General features: G+C 50.2%; 11 protein-coding genes across 11 annotated transcripts; 7 read left to right on the forward strand and 4 right to left on the reverse strand.

The window, feature by feature from the left end:
* Positions 1 to 246: 246 nt before the first annotated feature.
* N7519_003237 (beta-glucosidase) lies at positions 247 to 2,959 on the reverse strand (the record flags this gene model as incomplete). The annotated part of the gene is made up of 4 exons (XM_057290015.1): positions 247 to 558; positions 626 to 1,828; positions 1,881 to 2,132; positions 2,183 to 2,959. 4 exons carry the CDS (start codon positions 2,957 to 2,959, stop codon positions 247 to 249), a joined length of 2,544 nt encoding a protein of 847 aa, XP_057151217.1.
* Positions 2,960 to 3,605: 646 nt separating this feature from the next.
* N7519_003238 (peroxiredoxin) lies at positions 3,606 to 4,529 on the reverse strand (the record flags this gene model as incomplete). The annotated part of the gene is made up of 4 exons (XM_057290016.1): positions 3,606 to 4,034; positions 4,096 to 4,173; positions 4,225 to 4,328; positions 4,382 to 4,529. The coding sequence occupies 4 exons, from the start codon at positions 4,527 to 4,529 to the stop codon at positions 3,606 to 3,608; spliced, it is 759 nt and encodes a 252-aa protein (XP_057151218.1).
* An 868-nt stretch (positions 4,530 to 5,397) lies between these two features.
* N7519_003239 (glycosyltransferase family 32 protein) lies at positions 5,398 to 6,432 on the forward strand (the record flags this gene model as incomplete). The annotated part of the gene is made up of 1 exon (XM_057290017.1): positions 5,398 to 6,432. One exon carries the CDS (start codon positions 5,398 to 5,400, stop codon positions 6,430 to 6,432), a length of 1,035 nt encoding a protein of 344 aa, XP_057151219.1.
* A 1,187-nt stretch (positions 6,433 to 7,619) lies between these two features.
* On the forward strand, positions 7,620 to 8,753 carry N7519_003240 (mandelate racemase/muconate lactonizing enzyme family protein; the record flags this gene model as incomplete). Its single annotated transcript, XM_057290018.1, has 1 exon — positions 7,620 to 8,753. One exon carries the CDS (start codon positions 7,620 to 7,622, stop codon positions 8,751 to 8,753), a length of 1,134 nt encoding a protein of 377 aa, XP_057151220.1.
* Positions 8,754 to 9,228: 475 nt separating this feature from the next.
* On the forward strand, positions 9,229 to 12,266 carry N7519_003241 (DUF21 domain-containing protein; the record flags this gene model as incomplete). Its single annotated transcript, XM_057290019.1, has 4 exons — positions 9,229 to 9,365; positions 9,631 to 10,999; positions 11,275 to 11,562; positions 11,637 to 12,266. The coding sequence occupies 4 exons, from the start codon at positions 9,229 to 9,231 to the stop codon at positions 12,264 to 12,266; spliced, it is 2,424 nt and encodes an 807-aa protein (XP_057151221.1).
* A 37-nt stretch (positions 12,267 to 12,303) lies between these two features.
* On the forward strand, positions 12,304 to 13,659 carry N7519_003242 (uncharacterized protein; the record flags this gene model as incomplete). Its single annotated transcript, XM_057290020.1, has 1 exon — positions 12,304 to 13,659. One exon carries the CDS (start codon positions 12,304 to 12,306, stop codon positions 13,657 to 13,659), a length of 1,356 nt encoding a protein of 451 aa, XP_057151222.1.
* A 769-nt stretch (positions 13,660 to 14,428) lies between these two features.
* N7519_003243 (putative C2H2 finger domain protein) lies at positions 14,429 to 15,971 on the reverse strand (the record flags this gene model as incomplete). Its single annotated transcript, XM_057290021.1, has 4 exons — positions 14,429 to 14,446; positions 14,500 to 15,440; positions 15,485 to 15,687; positions 15,775 to 15,971. The coding sequence occupies 4 exons, from the start codon at positions 15,969 to 15,971 to the stop codon at positions 14,429 to 14,431; spliced, it is 1,359 nt and encodes a 452-aa protein (XP_057151223.1).
* A 493-nt stretch (positions 15,972 to 16,464) lies between these two features.
* On the forward strand, positions 16,465 to 19,100 carry N7519_003244 (uncharacterized protein; the record flags this gene model as incomplete). The annotated part of the gene is given in 4 exon segments (XM_057290022.1): positions 16,465 to 16,667; positions 16,739 to 17,014; positions 17,034 to 18,180; positions 18,249 to 19,100. The coding sequence occupies 4 exon segments, from the start codon at positions 16,465 to 16,467 to the stop codon at positions 19,098 to 19,100; spliced, it is 2,478 nt and encodes an 825-aa protein (XP_057151224.1).
* Positions 19,101 to 19,129: 29 nt separating this feature from the next.
* Positions 19,130 to 20,611, forward strand: N7519_003245 (uncharacterized protein; the record flags this gene model as incomplete). The annotated part of the gene is made up of 2 exons (XM_057290023.1): positions 19,130 to 20,431; positions 20,489 to 20,611. 2 exons carry the CDS (start codon positions 19,130 to 19,132, stop codon positions 20,609 to 20,611), a joined length of 1,425 nt encoding a protein of 474 aa, XP_057151225.1.
* Positions 20,612 to 21,137: 526 nt separating this feature from the next.
* Positions 21,138 to 22,205, forward strand: N7519_003246 (uncharacterized protein; the record flags this gene model as incomplete). Its single annotated transcript, XM_057290024.1, has 3 exons — positions 21,138 to 21,173; positions 21,276 to 21,855; positions 21,916 to 22,205. 3 exons carry the CDS (start codon positions 21,138 to 21,140, stop codon positions 22,203 to 22,205), a joined length of 906 nt encoding a protein of 301 aa, XP_057151226.1.
* Positions 22,206 to 24,142: 1,937 nt separating this feature from the next.
* N7519_003247 (uncharacterized protein) lies at positions 24,143 to 24,751 on the reverse strand (the record flags this gene model as incomplete). The annotated part of the gene is made up of 2 exons (XM_057290025.1): positions 24,143 to 24,445; positions 24,692 to 24,751. The coding sequence occupies 2 exons, from the start codon at positions 24,749 to 24,751 to the stop codon at positions 24,143 to 24,145; spliced, it is 363 nt and encodes a 120-aa protein (XP_057151227.1).
* Between the last annotated feature and the right edge of the window lie 264 nt (positions 24,752 to 25,015).

Genomic DNA, 25,015 nt, shown 5'->3' on the forward strand with positions numbered 1-25,015 from the left:
AAGTATCAGGCGACCCACTGTTGGATGGATTAGACTCGTCATATCCTGCTATATCAGGTCAGAAAACAAATATGTTAGCACAAACTCAAGCTAGTCAAATTAAGACAAACAGGAACATCATTATTATTCGCATCAATATGTGCAACCCGTAACAATACATTCGAAACCGAGTCAAATAAGCAAGCAAGAAGCGAACATAGACAAGAAAACAGAGTAAATAGTTCGTCACAAAGCATCAACGCTCCCTTATTGAACCGAACACTTTCCTCCGACCACACAGAGAACAGGCAGGTCAGCAACACTATTCCCAACCCAGATCTTAATGCCCTCTCCATTAACAGGAGCCTTCCAATCCTGCACGACAACATCCCAAACACTAACATCCTTCCGAGTAAGATGCAGCGTAACCGTCTCACTCTGACCAGGCGCAAGCTCCTTTGTCTTCTCAAACTGTCGGAGCTGCAGGGCCGGCGTGTCGAGCCCCAGACTAGACGGAAGCTCAACATACAGCTGAGCAACAGCCTTGCCTGTTCGTTTACCCGTATTCCGCACCTCCAACTGGACCGAAAATACAGTCTCGAAGAGAGCGGGATTTCCGCCCTCGCCACCTCCGGCCCGGGGGGACTTCGTGCGGCTCGGTGCTGTAGCCGTCCGGGTAGGCATATTTCTTCGTCGCAGTGATAGACTCTGGCTTGTCCAGGTAGGGGTAGAGGTAGCGCCAGATGCGGGTAAATTTGGTAGAGGACCAGGCGACTTCTGACACGTCCGGGATGCTGGTGTTGTATGAGGGGGTTGGCAGCTTGGTGGGTCGTGCAGCCGGGTAGGCGGAGTCTAGAGGAGTTTTGGTTGATAGTGAAGGTTGGGAGAAGTTGAAAGTGGTGTAGGACAGACCGTGGCCAAATGCATACCGGGGTGTGATATTGGCCTTGATGAAGTGGCGGTAGTCAATGTATAGCCCCTCGGTGTATGTGTCCTGGATCTGGCCGAATGGTTGACTGATCAAGTCCACGCTATCCGGGTAATCATCTTCGCTGCGGGGAATGGTGTAAGGCATGTGGCCGCTTGGACTATAGTCACCAAAGAGGATATCGGTAAGGGAATTGCCCGCTTCTTGTCCCGGGAGATGTGCCACAACCACTGCTTTTACGGACTTGAGCTCAATCCACTCTTCCATCAGGATGGGCCCGACGGTGTGGACAATCACGACTACATTGGAAAATTTCTCCGCTGCTGCTTTGACGAGCTCGTCGCCATCGTGCCAAGCATTCAGTCCAGCTTTGGTTCGATCTCCCGGGTTCCCTTCGACTGTAATGAAGTTCTCGCCTGAATCGGCACTGATGAAAACGAGAGCGATATCGTTGGGGCTGGCTGTAACGTCCGAGGGGAATTTGTCTGTGATATGGAACTCGGCATTTTCAGTGATATTAGAGATTGCCTCTTGGGGTGTGATGAGATAGGGTAGTCTCGCTGTCCCACTGCCCCAGCCCATGGTCAAAACGCCTTTGTTGCATCCTTGGTCGGCACATGAGTTGAGACCATCTGGATTTCCGCCTGCATCTGTGCCGAACACTTTGAGAGAATCATCGCTGTGCAGAGGAAGAATGTCCATGTCGTTCTTTAGCAAAGTGATTGCCTCCCGTGCGACGGCTCTCGCGGTGATGTTGTGGTTGCTCGTCACATCGACGAACTGGTTAACAACACCAGATGGAGAGAATAGAGCACCGGGGTAAAGCGGGCCCTCCTTGTCCTGTGTGTTGGTTGAGAAATTTGGTAGGGGATAGTCCTTATCCTGTCCGTATTTATACCAAGTAGCAACGATGCGTTGAACCTATACTCATATATTAGACATGAGGGAAATCCACAAGCAGAGGACCACGTACCATATCGTTGAGTCGGTCCATGGGAACACTTCCATTCAGGACCGATCGCGACAGCTCAGAACCCCAGTATGAGTCTCCGAACAAGGGAACTGCTCCATCGCCAGGCATTGACATATCCAAACCAGCTATGGCGGACGCAACGCCAGAGTAATGGCCCAGCCAATCCGTCATCACGAATCCTTGGAAGCCAAGCTCATCCTTGAGAATCCCATTAAGCAACTTGCTGCTCTGAGAGCACGAAGAGCTATTGACCTATAAAGTGTCAGCAACACACACCGAATAACGGAATTGAGGAGACTCACATCGGAATAAGCTGTCATCAAGGACCCTACACCCGCACGAACACCCTCAGCAAAAGGCCAGAGGTACAGCTCATGCAATGTGCGATCATCAATATTGGAAGAATAGCCCTTGGTAACAACACTGCTCATGCGGTGCATTTCCTGCTCATTACCAATGTAATGCTTGATAGTCGCGATAGCGCCAGTGCTCTGCATGCCCTTCACAGTCTGGGCACCTCCAAGGGCCTGCAGAGTAGGATCAGCACCGAAGCCTTCCCAGTTCCGTCCACCGCGCGGCTTGCGTCCAAGTGCTCCCACGGATGGTCCCAGTAGCACGTTGACACCCTTGCCGCGAGCCTCTTCGCCGAGGGCAACACCTCGCTCGTACATGAGGTCTTTGTTAAAGGTTGCGCCAACTGTAATACCAGGTGGGAAAGCAGTGTTGTGGTCTGAGTTGCGGATTCCCAGAGGACTGTCTTGGAGGCACAGGTTGGGAATACCTAGGCGAGGCACGCTCCCAGTCTGCCCCACGCAGGGTCCCATGAAGAAGCCAGTGCCTGTTGTCAGATTGACTTTCTCAGCTAGCGTCATATTGCTGACGAGATGATGCGCCTTGGAGTAGGCCTCACTCCAGTCGGGAACCCAACCTCCCGGAGGGGTGGGATAGTATGGAGGTGATTCATAACCTTCTGCTGCTCTCTTGTGCAAATGTGTAGAGTCGGGTTCGTCCGGTACTGGCGAAGCCAGGAGAAGCGGGGTGAAAAGAGAGACTAGAGCTAGATGTGCCCAAGGAGCCATGGCGACGGATTTTCAAAAAGAAATAAAAGGAAATGAAAGTATATGAAAAAGATCGTATTTCGGCCAGTCAAGAGAATGGGCCCATTATTTTTCCCCAGGTTCGAATCTGCAGGATCCCAAACTAACAGCCCGGGGCATCCCCGCGCTTTATGAAAACTATAGACGGGGGACTTCTTGGAACGGGGAAGGAGCAACGCCCGTGTGCACATCTCGGGGAAATGTATACTCGCGCGTGGGTGATCTTTGCTGGATTCGAGGAGGATCGTCACGGGATACTGTTCACATTACACTTGGCAGCGGAGTGAACAAGGACTTGTGACTAGTCTAGTGAATTCGCTTGCATAGCCGAGGGTCCCCGGACAAGAATATGTGGGTTCGGAGCATAACATATGTACTCGGTAGGTAACTACGACATCCATGGATGTTCCGTTTCCTGATTAGTCCCCGGATTATCTTTGCCTGAAAAGAGACAAGTGTCAGGGGTTGCCCCCTTTTTTCGACCCATGGATCAAGTTCATTCCGATACCTAGGTAGGTAATAGTTCATCTAGTTATTTCTGTAAATAGAAACACGCGACACTCCGTTTGATCAACATTGAAATGGTGTTGCTCATTTTCATCCGTTGTACGGAGTACATGTCCACCCCTTAAACCTTGGTATAGCGCAGGTAAGGCTTGACCTCGCGCACTTCACCAAACTTCTTCTGGGCATCCGGGGTACTGACAGAGGGAGGCACGATGACATCATCACCAACGATCCAGTCGATCGGGGTAGCTACACCCTTCTTATCACCGGTCTGCAGGGAGTCGATAACCCGCAAAACCTCCGCGGAGTTCCGGCCCGTAGAGGCAGGGTACATCATGGTGAGACGGATCTTCTTGCTGGGATCGATAATAAACACGGAGCGGATAGTAAACGCGATTTCCTTCTGCCCGATGCTATCCTGGTCGATCATGTCGTAGAGGAAGGCAACTTTGCGGTCGGCATCGGCGATGATTGGGAATTGGACTTCGGTCGAACCGACTTCGTTAATGTCCTTGACCCACTGGTCGTGGGAGCCGAGCTCGTTGGCACTCTGTAAAGGATCGCATCAGCTAACTCAGGCTCTGTAAGAGTTGCAAATGGCGGGAGCTCACCAATCCGATCATCTTGACGCCGCGTTTGTCGAACTCATTCTTGAGTCGGGCGAAGGCGCCTAATTCGGTTGTGCACACCTGATACTATGTCAGTTCAGTGTCTTCATCGAGAATATTGGTGAGAAATACGGGCGTGAAGTCTGCAGGGTGTGAAAAGAGGATGGTCCACTTATCACCGATGAACTCATGGAAGTCGATCTCGCCCTGGGTAGTCAGCGCCTTGAAGTTCGGGGCTATCTTGTGTTAGCACGGTATCTTAGCAAATGTGATTCTGTCGAGACTCTACCAATTGAGCCCAGGCGCAGATGCGGCTGTTCCACCTTGTCTGAGAAGAAGCGGCGGAAAGCGGGCGCACGAGGCACCTGTGCAGACCACGGGGCACGTGGAGCAGCTCTGAACGCACGGAACATCTGAGAACCAATTCTGGAAGCCATGATTGTTGAGGATGTAAGGTGAAAGCTTCCAAATTTAAGTTGACCCTTTGGCCAAGACGTCATCAAATCTGACTAAGCAACCACTTCCGGGGCAGGGCCTGCCCGGCTACCTAGGCCAGGCCCAAGTGGTCGTAGGGCCTCGCCAGGTGCTCGGGTGTGTGTTCTCATATGGTGAGCTGTAACCCGGGTGAGACAATGCTTTTGTGACTTGGAATTGTCTACATCTGTATATCTATATTTTTTATTTTTTAATGGAATCTGAACATGCCTTATGTTTCCTCGAGCATATTATATATTGTGCCATGCAAACTGCGGGGACTCGGATTTATGCAGCCAAGCAAAATGTTATAGATCCAAACTTTTATCCCATTTATAGAACAAGTACGGAGTACATAGATTCCAGAGAAGAGAAGTGCCGTATATCTGAGACATTCCCGTAGAAAATGATTTGACATCCACGGAACTGAATTCTATGATTGGACCAATTAGAGGCTCCAATCTGAGACCCTTAATATCGATACTTGGTCCATGTCCACAATCCTGTCAGCCAATGCTGTCAGCCAATGCCCCGTTAACTAGTGGTCTTAATGGTTTTGGCAAGATGAAAAGCTGTGCATTTTACTTGCGAGAAAAGTAGATTGGCTTTGTCAAGAGTAAAATGGAGGTCTTCCTATAAGACTATACTGATCTACCTGATACCGACATAAAACCTCACAAAGAAAAAGCCAAGCTTTTGTGGACCCTAGACGGATCCTTCTCACAAGAGATAGACACGGTCTCGCTCATAAATCGGCGGATCCCTCTTTGAAAGTCTTTTTAGTCTTCTCTTTGTTCACATTCCCCTTCAAAACGTCCCATCACCTTCAAGATGGGACGGTTTCACTATCTACTCGGTTTGCTGCTATTATTTATTTGCTCATTTCTCTGGATTGCGTCGAGCCTGGGAAAACAACCATCAAACATCCTTATTACTCATGGATCGTGCCTCTGCAGCGAAGACAATGTTACCGTCGCCTCAGATGTCGGTGATATCCCCTCAAATCAACTGGAGGTTCCCATCCAAGATATGAATCCAATATCAGAGCCCAACATACCAAGCTACCTCCCAATTGCAAATTCCCACGGTCATCACGAACAGCCGTCAATTCCATTAAAGCTCTGGCAAAAGGCCGGTTCAATGAAAATCAACGATGCCCGCCAGAAAGACATCCGCAGTTGGCTAGATGTGAACCCACGTCTGCGACATGAGATCCTCACAGATGACAGCGCAGACGAGTACGTCCGTGGGCATTTTGCCGACTACCCAGACGTCCTTGACCTTTATCTCTCACTGCCGGTCCCGATCCTAAAAGCCGATCTCCTTCGTCAATTGATCTTGTACGCCGACGGAGGAATTTGGAGCGATCTTGACGTGACATGCCACCGACCAATATATGCCTGGATCCCAGAGCAATACCAGAGCAGAACAAATGTCGTCGTCGGTTTGGAATTCGATGGATTCCAGTTCTCAAGTTGGACGATCATGACAAAACCCAAGACAAGCCATATCGTGGCGGTCATCAAATATGTCATCGATAAACTGAAGGCATCTGCTGCGCAGCATAGTGTGACCACTGCGGAACTTAACATGACGATGATCAGCGATGTGGTGGATGTTACGGGTCCACAGGCGATGACTGTTGCTCTATTACAGAACCTGCAAAGGGAAATGGGCGTTCCGTTCGGTCGAGCGAATATAACTGATATCAAAGAACCCACCCTATTTCAGGATGTGCTCGTGCTGCCTAATGCAGCCTTTGCCTCTAGACAGGCTGGCTTCCCAGAGGACAGAGGGCCATATCTTGTTGAACACCATTACGCTGGCTCTTGGAAGAATGCCAAGGGCGGCGAGACACAATCATGACATATTCGGACCTTTGTACAGGCGTCAATCATATATGAGAGGATGGACATAGGAGCATAAACAGTAATCTAATTCTTACATTCAATGTTGTTGCTAGAAGGATATATACGTCTAATGTCTTGTCAACCATGGTCTTCAAATCTTGCGAACGAATTTATACGGACATTGGTATGTACCGCGAGTGGTCTCAAATTTCGCGTGTAATGAATCAGAATGCTGCCGCCAGGATTTTGTGCAGCATCTGCTTTTTGAGTAATCGGCGGGTGGTTTAAACGGCCAAGGACAAAGCCACAGCCCGTAAACGAGAATCAAACCTGCTATATAGCGGTGCTCTAGAGCAAAGTTTCTCCTACATGGCCACGCTTCCGGTGATGTTGTGTCTGGCGAGGGGATGTGGTAGCTTGAAACATAATTTACAGCACCAAGACGATGCAGCCATTATGGAAGATGATGCGACGAAGCTGCTCGCCCACATCCTCGAACTGGAATTTCTTGTAGCTCCTGGATATTCTTTATCATATTGAACCTCCATCCAAGCTGCAGATTTCTCTGTCTTCCATTTACCCGAATGCCAGAAATCTGTATCAACAAAACGCCAAAGAGGGCATAGGGAGGGTGGGCCTTTGGTCGCGCAACTAAGAGCATCGTTAAAATGCTGTGGCTAAAGTTATTCGTAAGATATAACCAGACATCTAAAAGGTCTATCTGAAGAGACCGCCAAAAAAGACCACTAAAAAGACATATAAAAAGACTATCTGAGAAGACTACTCTAGAGTGATTGTATATATACCGAAAAGTAGTCGGTTGTAGCGCTGTGTTATTTGAGAGGGAGATTGAAAAAGCCCAGGCTGTTGAGTTTGCTTCTAAAGCTTTCAGGTTCCTTTCTGCGTATTCACTTTTTGATTTAAATATTTCTCACTCCCGAGGTCTTCTTCCACTCTCTCGCCACTCACACCACCCAATTTCATTTTTATTATCCTTGTTTCCTTTTCGGTTAGACATCACAACCCAACGCTAGCCAGCCTCTCAGCAGACACCACGCCCTCCAACACACGATGAGAATCATCTCGGTCAATACATACATCGTCCGCGGAGCTATCCACGACAGGCAAGCGTCTCGCCCGACTCTGGGCTAAGCTGTCTGGTGCGCATCGAAACCGATACGGGACTTGTTGGGGGGGGAAGGAATGCCGTCCACCACCACGGAGGGTTGGGGGGAAGGAATGCCGTCCACCACCACGGAGGGTTGGGGGGAAGGAATGCCGTCCACCACCACGGAGGGTTGGGGTCCACCAAAACTTCTGGAGATCGTCAACACAATTTTCGGCCCCGCCCTCATTGGACGTGACCCCACCGAGCCAATGGTCATCTGGAAAGAGCTTCAAATCCTCGCGGCTTCCACCTTTGGTCCAGACGCGTTATTCCACGAGAAACAGGTATCTATCGCTGCAATCAGCGCAATTGATATTGCGCTGTGGGATATCAGTGGAAAAGCCAAAGGACAGCCAGTCCATAAGCTACTGAGCAATGTTGTCCGATCCAAGATAAAGGTCTGTGTAGACATCTCACTTGATTCTCGTTGGGAACGACGCTTTTCCTCCGATTCTGCCTGGCAGCCAGGCTCTCCTGTTCCACAACCAGAGGCACAGTTCCTGCTCGATCTGGGCTTTGATACCTTCGAGATCTCACTCTTTGGCCCACTTGAAAAAGATATGCGAATAGTCCGAGCGACTCGCGGCGCATTTGGCAGGCAGGCAAGCATTGTCGTGAAGAACCGCACTTTGAGGGCACCAGCGGAAGAGTTAGTTTGGGCAATGTCAACCGCAAGAGTTTCGCTTTTGGTTGATAACCCGGCAAAATACTCTGAAGACAGTCCAAGTCTCTCGGTGCCTGTGGCCTGGGGCGGATGGGCATGGGACGGAAAGGACCTTTGCAATGGCATGGCTGGAGGCGATGTTGACATCCTTCAACCAAACATCATCTTGTGCGGGGGCTTTACTGCTTTGCTTCAAATCCTAACTATTGCTAAATCCCACGATATGCTTGTTATGCCATCCTGCGACACGCGCCACGGCTCAGGGATTGCTCTGGCGGCTACGATCCAGGCTTCTGCCGCTGTTCCGTGGAAGTCAATGGAGGCCGGCCAAGAACCAAACCCGAAAGAGCCCATGATCAGTCTTTCGCCAGATATTTTGGATGTTCGGAACCAATTCCTCGTTCAAAATATTGATGGTTCGGGCGGATATCTACACGTACCTGAGGGGCCGGGATTGGGATCAACTGTTGACGAGCAAGCCTTGAGCCGAATGGCCATCCAATGAAGGCGTTACTTTCCAGTCAAAATGGGCCTGGTTCAGTGGTAGAAATGGGTCGAGGGTGATAGTGAGAACGGCCGTGTTCCAAGGTTGGTAACCTTGGAAGCTTTGTGCTGTGTGACGTCAGACCGATAGTCCCGTCGATTCATGTATGTACCCCACACGGGCCGCAAAGCTTAATCTATTGAATCTACAACTCCACAATAATCCACAATGTAGATACCTAGGTAGTATAGTATGTATGCTATTGTATCAAAAGACCATTGATAAATACTATTCTATTTATTTGTTTTGGAGGGGATGCCTGAAGGCTGCCTTGTTTGAATGGGTAGTCGTTCAGGAAGGAAGGAACGTAACGTGTAGGACTGCTCTGAAAACTTCAACCTCTGTTTTTGTTTTTGTTTTCTCTTTCTTCTTTCTTCTTTCTTCCCATCTTTGTACCGTTTGAAGTTTTTTTTTCCTTTGTTTTTAAATTAAAACAATGGCACTGTCAGCATTTGTCTTGTTCTTGGTGCTCGCGGCCATGGCCGCATACAACTATGACGAGCTCTTCCACCTAGTTGGAAGTGTTGTGGTCGGAGCCACCGTGTTGGTGGTGGGGACATGCTATTTTAGCAGGTAAGTTCACGAGGTTTCATCTCTCCTATGTCCCTTCCGGCCAACCTGTGGGTCATGTCTCATGACACCAAAAAAAGTTGGCAAGAATGCCTTGCCAAATACCCATCCAAATACCCATCCAAATACCCATCCAAATACCCATCCAAATACCCATCCAAATACCCCTCCAGATACCCCTCCAGATACCCATCCAAATACCCATCCAAATACCCCTCCAGATACCCCTCCAGATACCCTGTAAAGTATTTAGACTAACATAGAGTAGTCCCCGTGCATGGCTCTTTCGTCTGCTGCAAGCAGCAGCAGCAGCAGCGTTGTTGGCCGAAGCCTCGGTGGTTGTGGCCGAAGCCACCGAGGCTTCGGCCAAAGAAATTACTCAGATGAGAGCGCAGATGGGGCTTTTGGAGCAGCAGCTCCGTGGCACGGAGGCACGAGTTCGTGATTCCGAGATACACCGGGAGACTGAGAAGAAACGCCACGAAAGGAAGGTCCGAGACCTGGACGCTCAACTGGCGACAGTCTCCCGGCGTATCAAGGAATCCCTGCTCGCGAAGGATCGGGCCCTCGTCGAGTGCCGCCAGTGGCGGCGCAAGTTCGAGGACCTGGAACACCTACAGCAGCAGGCCCAGGAAAATCCCGTTCGCGGGAAGGGACGTCCTCGTTGGGCCCCGGCCAAAAAATACGGAGTTCGGAAGGTGGAACGTGGTCGGCCGGACAAGAAATTGACTGCCGTTGCGCAGGTGGCGATTGTCAATGCGGCGTGGGAGTCGAAGCAGGTCAGGTTCGAGAGCGAGGCCCGAGACTATGTGGCCCGCACATCTGACCAGCTTCGGTCTCTCCGCGCCGCCGTCACCGCGCTCAGCGAGGAGAACGCATCCCTCCTCCGCAAGCAGCAGACCCAGGCGACTCACGGCATCCCCCATGAGCTGGCCCAGCAGCAAGTGAAGGATGCCGTGAGGAGCACAATGGAGTTTGCTGACAAGGAGCATAGGGAGCGTGTCAATTCGCTGGAGCAGACTCACCGAGAGGAGCTGATGGCAGCCAAGGCCGGCTACGAGGGGGAATTGGCGAAGGCAACAGCGGCACTCAATGAAGCAAAGGCATCCGCAGTGCCGGTCCAGCAGCTTCAGACGATCAAGGGCGAGCTGGCCGCCAAGGAAGTGGAGCTGGACCAGCTGCGGACTGCCTATGCCAAGACTGCCGCTGACCTACAGGTCGAGAAGGAAGCACACGGAAGGCTTGACGGCGAGATGGAGGTGGGAACGAGAGACTACGTCAAGTGTGTGCAGCAGAGGGACGGCTATTTAAGAGCCCACAACAAGTTACAAGACCGGTACGACAAGTTACAGTGCCGGTACGACGATGTTGTGGGGGAGAAGGAGAAGGAGGTTAAGGGCCTGGACGAAGCAGCTACCTACCTCGCCGACGAAGGAGAGAAGTTACGGCGGCAGGTCGAAAAATTGAAGAAGGTGGTCAAAGAAAAGGAAGACGACAACCGAGTTCTGCTGAAGCATAATACAGAGCTACTTTGCAGCTCTGTTGTATCGAACATCGAACTCCAGCAGACTCGGGGCAGAGTGGGCAACCTTGAGCGCCAGGTGGCGGATTTCGAGGCTGCAGACATCACCGAGGCCGTTGGCAGTATGCAGTTTGGTGGTCCAGCTGATGGTGAGGCTGAGTAAGCCGTCCCGGCGTGCCGACCGATCTCCGCCATCCTGCTCCTGCTCGGTTGCTCACTCTGTTGTTGTCCTCCTGCTGCTTCGTCGGGTTCCCTAACCATCTCACGGACCTTCCCCCGTCCCTCCTTTCTTCTTGTTGTCTTCACCTATTTCCCCACCCCCCTTCCATCTGCCCCATCCCCATCTGCCCCTCCCGGCCGCGACCTACGGTCATTACCCTTACATCACAGCATGTCCCATTGATCACTCACACTCTTCTTATGAATTCTTCACGATACCGCTCATTTGCCGCTCGGCCATTGATGCTGAGTCTGGCCAAGCTTCTTCTAGTCGCCATATCACAAGTTCCTTTCACCACTGCTGCGCCTCTCTTCTCACCACTTTTTCTCTCATCCCGCGACACAGAACCACCAAAGGAACCGAGCGATCCGAGTTTATGGCTTTACTTGGGATTTTCAGCTGCCCTTGTTTTGAGCGGGGGAGCATTTGCGGGTCTTACGATTGCCTTGATGGGACAGGTCAGTTTTTTTCCAATCCGGCTAAAAATTCCCCGATGAACCATGCTGACATCCATGATTGTTTCGCCGTACAGGATGAAGTTTATCTCCAAGTCATCAAGACATCCGGCGAAGGGCACGAAAGGAAAAACGCTACTAGCGTTCTCAATCTCTTGAACCACGGAAAGCATTGGGTTCTTGTCACCCTCCTCCTTAGTAATGTTATCACAAACGAAACCTTACCCATCGTCCTTGACCGAACACTCGGTGGTGGTTGGCCGGCGGTGCTAGGAAGCACTGCTTTGATTGTCATCTTCGGCGAGATTGTTCCACAGTCCATTTGCGTTCGTTACGGTCTTCCCATCGGTGCCTGGATGGCACCTTGCGTCTTGGTCTTGATGTATATCATGTCCCCAGTCGCCTGGCCAATCGCAAAATTGCTGGATAGGCTCCTCGGAGAGGACCATGGTACCATCTACAAAAAGGCCGGATTGAAAACGCTCGTCACACTCCACAAGACCTTGGGCGAAGCCGGAGAGCAACTCAACTCTGATGAAGTGACCATTATCAGTGCAGTTCTCGACCTCAAAGAGAAGTCGGTCGGCAGCATCATGACACCAATGGAAGATGTCTTCACTATGTCTGCCGACACTGTCTTGGACGAACGCACGATGGACCACATTCTTTTCCCAAGGATATTCCCGCATTCCCATCCACGCTCCTGAGAATCCGATGAATTTTGTTGGCATGCTCCTTGTGAAGATGCTTATTACATACGACCCGGAAGACTGCAAACGGGTCCGCGATTTTGCTTTGGCTACACTTCCTGAAACACGCCCTGAAACCAGCTGTCTGGATATTGTCAATTTCTTCCAAGAGGGCAAGTCCCATATGGTTCTTGTCTCTGAATATCCTAGTGAGGATCGTGGCGCTCTTGGAGTTGTCACCCTGGAAGATGTCATTGAAGAACTGATCGGAGAAGAAATCATTGACGAATCTGACGTCTTTATTGATGTCCACAAAGCCATCCGACGAATGACACCTGCGCCTAAGTCTCGTGTTGCCAAAGGCAAGATCGTCGAAGAGCCTCCTTTGAATGCCTCTATTATTACCGATGGCGACTTGATTGACGTGGATCCCACGCAACCCTCATCTCTCCCCAAGCCTTCTGATTTGATTCGACGCCGCAGTTCCGTGGAAACACCTCTTCCCCGCTTCCAACTTCGCAAAACTAATCCCGACATCAATCCCGACTCACCAAATGAAAGTGTCACACAAGTCGGCACCACAGATGAGATTCGAGAACACCTAAAACATCTTGGGCCCTCGAACTTGGCCAGTAGGCCGCGCCAAACCCGTTACCATGCCGTCAAGATCAAGCGTAACAGCACTTCTCCGTCCCGTTCCGCACAAACCGACTTTGAGTCTGGACAAAGCACCTCCGACTCCCAAAAACTCATACCTTCTTCTACTGGATACCAAGGTGGCATAGGCGCGGGCTTGCTCAACTCCGCTGGAACAGACGCCAAAGATGGTGCGCATGCTCTCAAACTTGGCTACGGCACCATGGCTTCAAATGACAGTGTGAGCAAAGGCACCGGTGCTCAGCAATACAAAGACCTTCCCCAAGTCTCCATTCCCGAGGCCGTCCGTGAGGAGCATGAAGACCAACCGCGTTCTGGGTCGACGCGGGCGGCCAGTAGTGTTGCCTTACGCGACGAGTCCGAAAACCAACCGCGTTCTGGGTCGACGCGGAAGGCTAGTAGTGACGAAGGCAGTGTTGAGTCGTCTGGTACACCAGGCTTTATCTACCACCACCGCGGACCGGCACGCAGTGGAAGCATCACAGAACAGGTCGTGGATGTCAACGGTATTCGCAAAGTTGTCCTTCATGCAAATTGCACCAGCTCTTCAGAAGGTGAAACCCATCCATCCGGCCATCAGCGCCATCGTGAACACCACCCTACCGATGGTGCAGTCCATGATACCGATGACGCAAAATCAGAAAACCCCGACGGCGGCCACACAAAATCCAAGAAAAAGCGGCGCCGAAAGAAGCATGGCAAAGCTTCCAAGTCTGATGGCGGCCCCTCAGAGGACCAGCCGTTACTTCGATGAGCCATTAGTTAGTTCAATGAAAAGACATTCCTACTACCACAATTATTGTATTTGCATTGCTTTGTAACCGTATATGCAACTAAGAAGCCAAAAACGTCTTAATCCGCGTGGGGATTTGATATATTGCACGAACTCTTGAGAGGCAGGTAGATTTCAGTCACAGGTCTTCTAGTCTATCTTGGAAAGCGATGGTGTATTTAAATGCAACGTGGGTGGGGGGATATCGATCTCAGAATAGTCCAACATACACGCGGTTACAGCTACATAACAACATCAATTGATGCCTCCAGACACAGATATTGAGCAGATTTGCTTTGATTTTATGAGACTATATACATGAACGCTATTCCAAACTCCCCAGATAACAGGAAGAGATGACGAGACAATGACGACAGCTGTAACAAAAGGTATATGCAACATGTAATCGCTATCCATAAAGACGTTCGTCATAAAGTTGTCCAATGTTCCGTGAGGCCTCGTTAAAACCGACCGGGTTGAAAAACTCATTTGAGAAAATGGCCCGGCTCGGAAAGAGTACCTCACTTGGTTGTTTCGGTGCTGAATCGAAGGGCTTGCAGAAGCCCGAAGGTTGCCAAAAGTCGAGCAGCTCGTGGCACGGGAGGAACGAGCGTGCAAGTTTGAGAGCTGCGATGGTTGTCGGTGTATTGCGGGTATTGGCGAATGTTTCGTTGGTGACATCGAAAAGACGATGTCGTGAATGAAAACTGGTCGATTGGTGTGATTTCCCGTTGGTGCTGTGATGAAGCGATCATTGCAGAAGGGGATCCTAGTGGGGAAGTTAGTTTTGCAAAACAAATGAAGAGTAGACGGCGAACATACCCGGTAGTGCTTCTGGTGATTGTTGGCTCTTTGGACGCGGGCAACGTAGCGGTTCTCTTGGCGAAGGGCACGAGTTCTCTCGCGGCGCTCGGCAGTGAGAGCAGCTTCCTTTTGTTCTTCAGTGGCTTTAATCAGGCCCATGCCACCGTTGGCACGAGTGGTAAGAGCGCGGTGATGGCTGGTGCGGCCGCGGGGCTGTTCCTCCTCGATTTCTCCGTTCGCAATGGCAAGCTGGCGGGCAGCTCGTTCAGCGGCTGTGGGGTATTTGTGGAGATTTTGTCTGTAGTATTTGGCAAGTGAACGATGACCGACACTCTTTCCAGATGGAAGGTGGAGCTCGTAGTCTGCCTCGTAGGCACCTGCTGCGTTTCGGTATGAGTCGAGATCGTCCTCGTCGATGGAGGAGGCGGAACTCTCGGTTTCCCAACCTTGGTCGTCTCCATCGCCATTCACCTTGACGCCGCCGCTCTCGGCAGTGGATTCATCCTCATCGTCGGAGTAGGTGCTCCGGAAATCGTAGTATTGGCCGATTTCAACTTGCTCTTCTTCGGACTCGAAAGCAATCATGCAGTGGCTCTTGTCGCGCATGTGGGTTTGGATGGCTTGTGCATCGTTCTTGATGGCGTGGCAGTAAAGGCACTCAAAGTTTTCGGTAATTTTTCGGTAGAGATAATTCACGAGGCCATCGAGATCCGCCAAATATTTTTGCTCGGGGATGAACATGCCGTGGTCTATGCGCATGTGGTCCACGTTGGTATGAATATCAGTTGAGTCGGTTTTGCAGAAGAGGCAGCGAGACGGCAAGAACTCGTCTTTTTTGATATCAGACTCCATATCCTCATCTTCTTCTTCATCAATGGTAGCAGTCTTGAGGCCCTCGGTGACCTTGCTGACGTCATTGTCGGACTTGGTAACGGGTTCGCCGAGAGAAAAGCGGAACTCTGGACGGAGGCAGCATCACCATCCTTACGTAGGCTAGCCGCACGTTGCTTGTGCTTTGAGCTGTTGATGTGATTTCGGTACGAGTTTTCGCTGTAGAATGCCTTGTTGCATGTATGGCAAGTGTTTTCATACGAAGCCTTGGCGGCGGCCTCGTTGGATGTAGCTTTGGCGGCAAGAACTTTTTCGTTGAATGTTTCGAGGGTGACTGGTGGCAGGGAAGCGATACGACGCTTCATGTTGTATAGACTAGGTCAAATCAGCTTCTGGAGTCGACAAAAAACAAAACAAAAAGACAAAAAGACTGGGAAAAAAAAAAAGGAATTCAAGACTTACTGCCAGTCTTTGCGCATATGATCTCTCTGTGCATCGCTGCGTTGGAAAGCAACAAGACAGGTGTTGCAAGTGTATTGCAGCGAGGCTGCGTCTTGGTTGGTCGACGACATATCGGTGGTTTTTTGAGAGTCGTGGGTGGTTGAAAGGGTGGGCTTTCCCTGTCGATTGTGGGATGAATATTTGTAGGCGGGGTACATATGAAGGCTCTGCCTTGGCCCGATTTCAGTAATTTTTTGATGATCTGAATGTAGATTGATGATCAAAGTAAATGAAAGTGATGAGACCCAGATGGATGTAAAGGAGAAGAATCTTTGCAAGGAAATAGACCTGCGAGTGAGTCTTTATGCACTCGATAGACTGTCCAGAGTTGATCTCTGAATGTTTCTTATCGACTAAGCCCCTCTGAAAATGGTACTAGTACTATTCCGGTAAGCGTGGACATCGTAAATGGCTTAGTAACCCGCAAAAAGGCTGTCGGGCTGAGTAACCCAAGGTCCGCCGGACTATTTGACTTCCGACAGCTCCGACCCTAAAAGTGGATATATTTGCCTGAGGCATCATCGTCTTACTACGTTATCGGGTGAGCTAGTCTTGGTCGCATTCATTCAACGCGTGAAGACGAGCATATCACTAGCGCTCATTCTCGCATACAACTGTCCTCACACCGTCAGATATGCTACTCTATTGAAAATGACAAGGCTCCGCGGAGGTTCCATCGACGACCCAGACATCGCGCGATCCCCCGGCGGGCGAACTGACAGTTATCGGTCAAAGCTTCCACCAAACGCACCGGATGCGCTCGCACAGAATACTACTGAGGTATCCGACCCCTCAAAAGTATTACCACAGTATCGCGATGATCGAAGGCGAAAATTCAACGGCTTAGTGCGCAGGTGAGTGGAACTCCAAACGCTGGGCTTCGACCTCCTAACACCGAATGACACTAATTGGTTTGGCGGAAAAGGTACAAAGCTCAACTGCTTCACGGCTGCGACGATCCAGGATGTCGAACCTCCACATGTGCCAGTCATCGCCGAAGACTCAGTGAAGGTCCATATCGTCGATACACGGAACTAAGTGCCAGGACTCTGGCATGCTACCTCGCCAGCTTGGACGACCCGGAGACCGGTTTATGCCTGAACGTGCCTAAGCCTCCACCACAATTGACAGCAGAAGATTACCATCGGATTTCCCTGCGCCGAACCCGCACACTTGAAGCACAGACCGCCGCCGCCAACAGGTCGCCAAAACCGGATCAGTACGATGAATACCACCCAGCCGGCGACGCTTCCAGGCCTTCGCAAAATAGATCAGCTGTGCCTGAGAGTGAAAGAAGGGGGTTCTTCGTCCCAAACTCGTACTGGTAGCAGCTATATTCGGGATCTCGACCATACTGCGGAGCAACAACTAAAAGACCCCAAGTCTTTTACCCAGAACCTCTTTGATACAATCTCACTCCGTATGGTCGAATGGCTTCCCCTTCGCCGTGCTCCAGATACGTTGGAGCCAAAGTCCGAAGCATCTGCACCGGGGGCCGCAAACCATCCGTCTACTGCTGAGAAGCACCACTGCCATGCCGATAAAGCTCCAGGCAGAGATCTCAAAATTCCAGGAGGTCCCACACTTGTAAATCAGCCTGGCTCTCAACCTCGTACCCCTTCATCTCGAACATCAGGATCTCAAACGCCCGCGGTCGAGCTCAAGTTTCAGAACCAACATGTCAAACGACTATCAGTCTCCGAGGTTGACCATTGGCGCCAGAGTCCACGTTCAAGCCTTGACGATAAAAGGAAACCTGAGTTTAACAAGAAGCTCCCAGTGGCTACCTCTGATGAGTTTGTTAGCTTACCCTCACCACCAGCGTTAAAGCACCGTCCGCAAAAGCACCGCGGAAGAATTGGCGACGTCGATTCAGTTCCTCTGAAGGAAAACCGGAAAAACCCACGACGTGTCTCCTGGGATAGCCAGAAGCTGCTGGATGAGATATCTCCTATCAATAGTAAGAGGGGCAGGGAGCCCATGCCTCCTCTTCGCCCTCTCCCTCCTTCGGTTACCCACTCGCCCAGTGAGCGCAAAACAAAGCAAGCTCCTGTTCAAAACTTGCCAGACACGATTCCGCTCGCTCAGACGGTCACTCATCTTACCCCCGAGATCATCGATGGTCTGTCACAGGTCATGATTGGATCTGCGGAAGATGCTGATTGCTGGGAGGAAGAACTTGATCGTATCCAGTGTGCCGGCAGCTTTGAGCAGCCGGATTGGCGTTTTGCAACTATGCGTCAGCGCGAAGTATTTCCGTTCGTCGCTCAAAGTGCATTCTTCGTGTTTAGCAGCCCCAGTCAGATTCTGCGCTCCTTTAGTAGCGAGTCAACAGATATTACCGGGGCTCCATTCAGTCGCCTGGATGTTTCCCGTCTGCGTTTATCGCTGCAGCGCCTATTTACGATTTGCCCATGGGATATTGCACTAGATAGCCTATGGAGCTCTCTGGACAAGCTCTTTGTTCCCCGCGGGGATTTACCTCTTCTGGACGGCCATCCCGCCGATCATCTCGCAGTTCGACCATGACAGGACCTGCGGCCCCTCCGGTCGTCCCCCGACGTGTCTCTGAATCTGCCAGTGAAGATTATCTGTCGGATCCCGATGCCGCCTACATTGCTACGATTGCCTTGTTCGCTTTGGTCAGCTTTGTACCTAAAATTGACCTGGGGACTTGGAAAGCAGTGGTTCGTATGCGTGCCGCTGGGTCTGTAGCTTCGCTGTCGGACATGCACAAGCTGCCTTCGAAGAATGCGCAGCAAGCTATCGAGGTGACGGACAGGTTCGAGCATGAGTTAGGTCTCCGCCTCATTAATCGCCTTGTGCGGGCTCTCACTGCACGACTGGCGTACCATGAAATCTCTAAGGCTCGCCAAGTGTACAGCCTAGACGTACTAAAACAACGAAGAGTCAACGTGCTGGACCGCGTGGTTGACTATCTTAGTGAGCACCACATCTCTCATGCCGCTGGCAGCGATGAGCCTGCTGGGTCCATTAGCCCAGCCTCCCTCATCGTTGAGTGGCTTAGGACTCTTTTCCTGCGTGAATGGGACGGTAACCCTGAGATGGCTCGTAGCAGCCCAGCCGGTGGTGCCATTCAGATTCTAGCCTCAATGTACAAGGAACGGACTAGGTTGGGTCTTTTGCCCGAAGACTTCCATACACCTCTTCTCACGGAGCGGCTAGATCCATTGGATATGCCCGTGGCATGGGTTGGAGGCATCCCAAACAACCGAACCATGCATCTCCTATCATATCCCTTCCTTTTCCTCCGTCCTCTCTCGTGATTTACTTCCGTGCTTTGAACTATTCCGCCATGACCAAGTCCTATGAAGCTGCTATGACCACCACGAGACATGTCACTCAGACTGCCTTCGGCGCTATTCGAGTTTCCGACGATCCTCGACTCCTCACCCGCATGAAAACATCCATGTCCACTTACCTGGTTCTCGTTGTCCGCCGAGACAATATTCTCTCCGATGCCTTGAGCCAATTATGGCGCCGAGAAAAGCGAGAACTGATGCGACCGCTGAAGGTACAAATGGGCATGGATGAAGGAGAAGAAGGACTTGACCATGGTGGTGTTCAACAAGAGTTCTTCCGTTTGCTAATGGGTCAAGCCTTTGACCCATCGTATGGCATGTTCACAGTTGATACTCGACACCGCGTGTCTTGGTTCCAACCGTGCTCGTTGGAGCCTCTCTACAAGTTCGAGCTTATCGGTCTGTTGATGTCTATTGCAATTTACAACGGCCTGACCCTCCCCGTGAATCTTCCCACTGCCTTCTACCGCAAAATGTTGGGCCTGAAGGTGAAGCATCTGGACCACATTCGAGACGGGTGGCCGGAGCTTAGTCAAGGGCTTGACACATTATTGGCGTGGAAAGATGGCGATGTCGGCGATATTTTCACAAGGACTTACGAGTTCAGCTTCGAAGCCTTTGGAAGTATAGAGACAATCGATATGCAGAAGGTCAGTCGTGATGCGGCGTGGCCTCTTGCCAGCAAAACCAAAGTCACCGCTCCAGCTCCTATGGCGGGCTCCAGCGCCTGGATCGATGTGCCAGCTTACTGCCACCCTGTGATATCGAGATCACCAACCCCGGCGGCAGTCGAGGAGGCTGCCGATGTCACGTCCCGTGAACCCGCCTCAGACACGACCGCCAAATCAATGCCTGAGTCCATATCACTTCAGTCCCCTCTACCCTCAGCGGAAGAGGCCGCTCTTGTGACCAATAAGAATCGACATCAGTTTGTCAAGGATTACATCTTCTGGCTCACAGACAAATCGATTCGACCACAGTTCGAAGCCTTCCAGAGGGGGTTCAACACATGCCTGGACCGATCGGCACTGTCGATCTTCTCCCCGGAAGCCCTGAAAACCGTGGTAGAAGGCATTCAATCGATTGACGTAGAAGAGCTTGAGAACCATACCCGGTACGAGGGTGGATTTGGTCCTGGTCATCGTGTCATTCGTGACTTCTGGGATATTGTCCGGGAATACCCTAATGAAAAGAGGGCCCAGTTACTTGAATTTGTCACTGCTAGTGACCGTGTTCCCGTCAACGGGATATCAAGCATTATGTTTGTAATCCAAAAAAACGGCGTCGGAGATTTGGTGAGTCCACTTTCTATAACCTCATAATACGGCCTGTTATACTGATTGTTCTTCTAGCGTCTTCCTACCAGCTTGACGTGTTTCGGACGGTTGCTTTTGCCAGAGTATTCGTCAAAGGAGACCTTGGCGAAGAAGCTTGACAAGGCTCTCGAAAATGCCCAAGGATTCGGCGTTGCATAAAAGGTTCTAAGGTTGTCAGATTCCATTGTTTGCCTATACATACCCATTTGTTCTATATTTCATTGATGTGAATTCTCGCATGGTGCAAATAGCATATTTTTCATGAAGTACTCGGTCTTTTATTAGGCATCTATAGAGGTTTAGACAAATCACAGTTTATAGATCTCCATTGGACTCCAATGCAGGGCTGTGGTTCGCTTGATGATGTGGCGCTCCGCAAATTTATACCAAATCGGACTTCAGGGGTCTGGGGTTATGACTCTTAACATTTACTTCCCTGGATTGGATATCTCTGTCTCTCATACATATCTGTCAATTACATTCCTAGCGAATTCGAATTCCTTTTGGGAGCAAAATACTATGTAAGGCAATCCGAGAGTACCCCGTGGACCCCTTACTCAAGCCCTCCCTATCACCCCCCACGTCCCGCGATAAGCACGTTCAGCGGGTTCAATATCTGCAACTCCTGCAAGGTTCTAACCTCAGATTTATCAGCTTACCTCCGACACTCTCTTGAACACTGAACATGGCTCCAATTATCCACTGCGTCCGCCACGCCCAAGTATGTCCATATCGTGACAATGTCGCAACCACTCCCTGAGCCTCGACAATTGGTTCGCAACATGGCTCTTCTCTGCTCAGTCGATCTAATAGATAATCACAGGGCCTGCACAATGTGTCCACCGCCAACCATGTCATCCAAGATCCCGTCCTTACCGACCTTGGCCACGAGCAATGCCAAACACTGCGCGCGAAGTTCCCCCGCCATGCCAATATCGACCTGGTGACTGCCTCGCCCCTCCGTCGCACACTCTACACTGCGCTCGAGAGCTTTGCGCCGGTCTTCGAGTCAAATCCGGACTTGAAGATTATCGCCCTGCCTGATATTCAGGAGACCTCGGACGTTCCATGTGATACTGGCAGCGATCCTTCTGTTCTGAAGGAGGAATTCAAGACGGGAGTTGATCTGGATCTCGTGCAAGATGGGTGGAACAACAAGGTAGGTTCCTCACTTTTTGGAAACTCGGGATTGCCTCGACAGTATTCAGCACATGGTGTACTCACATTTTGTCTCGAAAAGCTATCCGGTCGCTACGAGCCGACCAACAAAGCCCTCAAAGAACGCGCTCGTGCAGCCCGTCGCTGGCTGAAAGCACGCCCGGAGAAGGAAATTGTCATGGTCACGCACGGCGGTTTCCTGCACTATTTCACTGAAGACTGGGAGGACAGCAGCCAGTTCCAGGGTATGTGATGACCTACGATTGGGGGAAGTCATACGCTAACGCCGTTTTTCATTCTCGCAGGCACCGGCTGGTCCAATACCGAGTACCGCACTTTCACTTTCAGTGAGGAGATACACACAGATGATCTGGAGGGATACCCTCTGGATGGTGATAATGCTTCACTTGAGGAGACTCTTGACTCACGGCAGCGCCGGGGTAAGACTGGACCTATGCCTAGCCGGGAGGAACAGAAGACACTGTATAAGAAGGGCACCCAGGGCTGGGATGACCAGGGATTGCAGATGAGCACCGCTGAACGGGAGGCGGCTAAGGTTACCGAAGGTGAGGAGGTCAATGGGGTCCGGGTATGAACTGGGCAGTGAACAAGAATCTGCCTTGATGGACATTGCTATTGTACTTTTTGGTTGTCGCATTCCAACCTTGAAGGTTTTGCGACGGGTTACAAAGATAGAGCCAGTATATACATAGATCGGACATAAACCAAAAATAATTCCTTGGATGTTCCAGCAAGGCTTTTTATTCCATTGTTGCTTTCTTGACCCCAGTTCCCTCCTTGAGCCCCTTGGACTATTTTAGCCCTCGGTGGCTGTTTCAGCGGACAATAGAACAAAGCTGACATGCACTGTATCAAGGCCTTCATTGTCGAGTCTTTCACTCGTGCTAAATATTCTTTTATCTTCGGTTGTGGACAATGACCTTCAACCTTGAAACACGATGAAACACTCTGCCATAACCTCGACAAGGATGTCGACAAAGGACTTGTGTGGAATAACTATGAGCTGGGCTACCCTTTGTCTTGGATCTGATTGTCTATATAATGGCTTTCGGGCCCCTCGCTTTTGATCTCATCAGCAGAGCATTCCAGCTCAAGACAGAGCTTAACGCCTGTCTTCACTACTATATATGGACTGCGAATCATTTGCTGAGTACCTTCCCATTCACTTGCAGGATAGACACTAACACTTCTACCTAGGACCATTTACATACCGCTATCATATCTTCTTATATTACAGGTGGGAGCCCACCCGCATGATGATCATTGCTAACTTATACCATAACAAACTAGGGCACCGTGGCATCCGACGAGCACCAATTCGAACATAATTTACTACCTGTCTACGGCTAAGTCCTTTGATAACCCACCCCTCGCCACTTTACCTCCCTTACTAACGAGATCCAGATATTACTACACCATATATTGTCCCATTCGAGTATACCTTTTCATATATCATGCCACATTAGGTAGGTCATTCCGGATGCACAGAGAGATACTAACCGACTGAATTAGATTCGATGCGAGGATATTCCCCAAATATGGATGCAGATAACGACTAACTGAATGGCTAAGTTATTAATTACCCTTTCGGCAACATGGATTCAGTACTAACGAAGCATAGGCCCGTCGATATTTTTATTCGAGCATCATCACATAGGTCCCCTACCAAGCAGCTAAGTTATTCTCCGCCCTCGTGTCACTAATCATAATTTTATAGGTACATCTCGACGACAGTCCACAATATACGGTGGCCAGCGAGTAGCCGCATAGTGAGCTACATTCACTCCTCTCCCCTTTGACTTGGATCCAGCACTAATGCATCTAGATCGGACTTAGTCTTTTGTTTAAAAGATCACGAACTGTATCTTTCGAGCAGCTAGGTTATTCCCTTCCAAGGTCGAGCCCCCATTATGACTAATTTGGATTTTACAGGCAGCCATATGTCAGAAGACCACCGGGACTAGCTTTATTAATTCAACAGCTCAGTGAGTTACTACATTGCTTTCTAAGAAGACTACCTATCATATACTCGCCAAGCAGCTAAGTTACTCCTGTTAGAAGGCCATTGTGACTAACTTGTGCCATATAGACACTCAGGGATGCTTCCTATGACCAGCTCAATTATTATGCAAGCTAACTGATTATATTACTATCTCCGTGCATTCGTACTGATTCAATCACTAGGGTTGTTCGTCGACTATCGCTTATGGATTATTTCAAAGGGGTCTCGAGCTCAAACACAGCTAAGTCATTCTCTTGACACTCCGTGCTAATATAAATTTTAGAAGCTACGCCTTGATGAGTTAATATAACAAATATAACACTACCTACCTTCAGAGTTTATGACTAAGTACGCATGTAAGCCCTTCTCTCCTCTGTATTCAGGCCCAGTCCTAATCGAATCGCAATATAGAATCCTCCTAAAGGAAGCGCTTACACGGCCACAAAATGATATGTCCTTGAAAGCTGCGACAGTTAGACTGGTGACAACCATGATTCATAGAATAATGATCAAAGGCTGTCATCAATATCATCAAACCTGTTGTCGTCTGGGTCTCTCCAGAAAAGTTCCGGATCGTCTCCATTCTTCCACTCCTTGATAGTGAATCCACTCGGAATACGAGGATCAACGCCTTCAAGCATCTTCAGTCCTGGCAGTTTGGCGTCCTTCTCGCGCGCGAGTTGCTCAATTTTGGTATCGACATCCAGCTCAGACTCGTACTCTAGATAGGGACCATCCACGCCTCGTCCGTGCCCGTAAATCGTGAGAGACTCAAGGGTAGATGGGATATGATCAACCAGATTCAAAGATTTCTAGTCAATGTGGCCCTCGCCATCTCCCGTGCCAGGAGCTAGATAGTATAGTGTATGAGCTCCAATACTAAGATGTTTGAGTTGTGGAAACCCTTTCAAGGAGACGCGCTACGGTAGAGTCTATCTTTGTAGCGCTGTCGATACTTTCTCTCGACCAATCTGCAATTGGTGATATTTCTGATATTTCGCATCACATAGAGCATGTATTCCACGAGTCTGCTACGACAGGGCTATGGCGCCGTATACAGAAGGTTTGTTGGTCACGTTGAGCAGCACTTTACGAGGGAGACCTTGCAAGTGCAGCATTTTTGCCTCTAGAGCGAGACTGCGTCGCATCAAGAGGAGACACAGATAGGGGAAGTCAAAGAAAGGAGAGAAATTGAAAATGGCCAGGTCTTGGCGCGAGGATTGAAATACCCTGTAAATCCATCTATTCGACCTATGTTGGTATTTGACATCTTCCTACCTTCTGTTCTATGCCTATCTATTTTTTTAGTTAGGGTTACCTGTTTTGTTATCCATGGATATATCCAGGGCATCGACAATTTGTAAGCTATATAGGCAGCTACC

The sequence above is a fragment of the Penicillium mononematosum genome (genome assembly GCF_028829835.1).
Source record: "Penicillium mononematosum strain IBT 11891 chromosome Unknown utg000002l:1.0-8112719.0:1.0-8118358.0, whole genome shotgun sequence".
Classification (NCBI taxonomy): domain Eukaryota; kingdom Fungi; phylum Ascomycota; class Eurotiomycetes; order Eurotiales; family Aspergillaceae; genus Penicillium; species Penicillium mononematosum.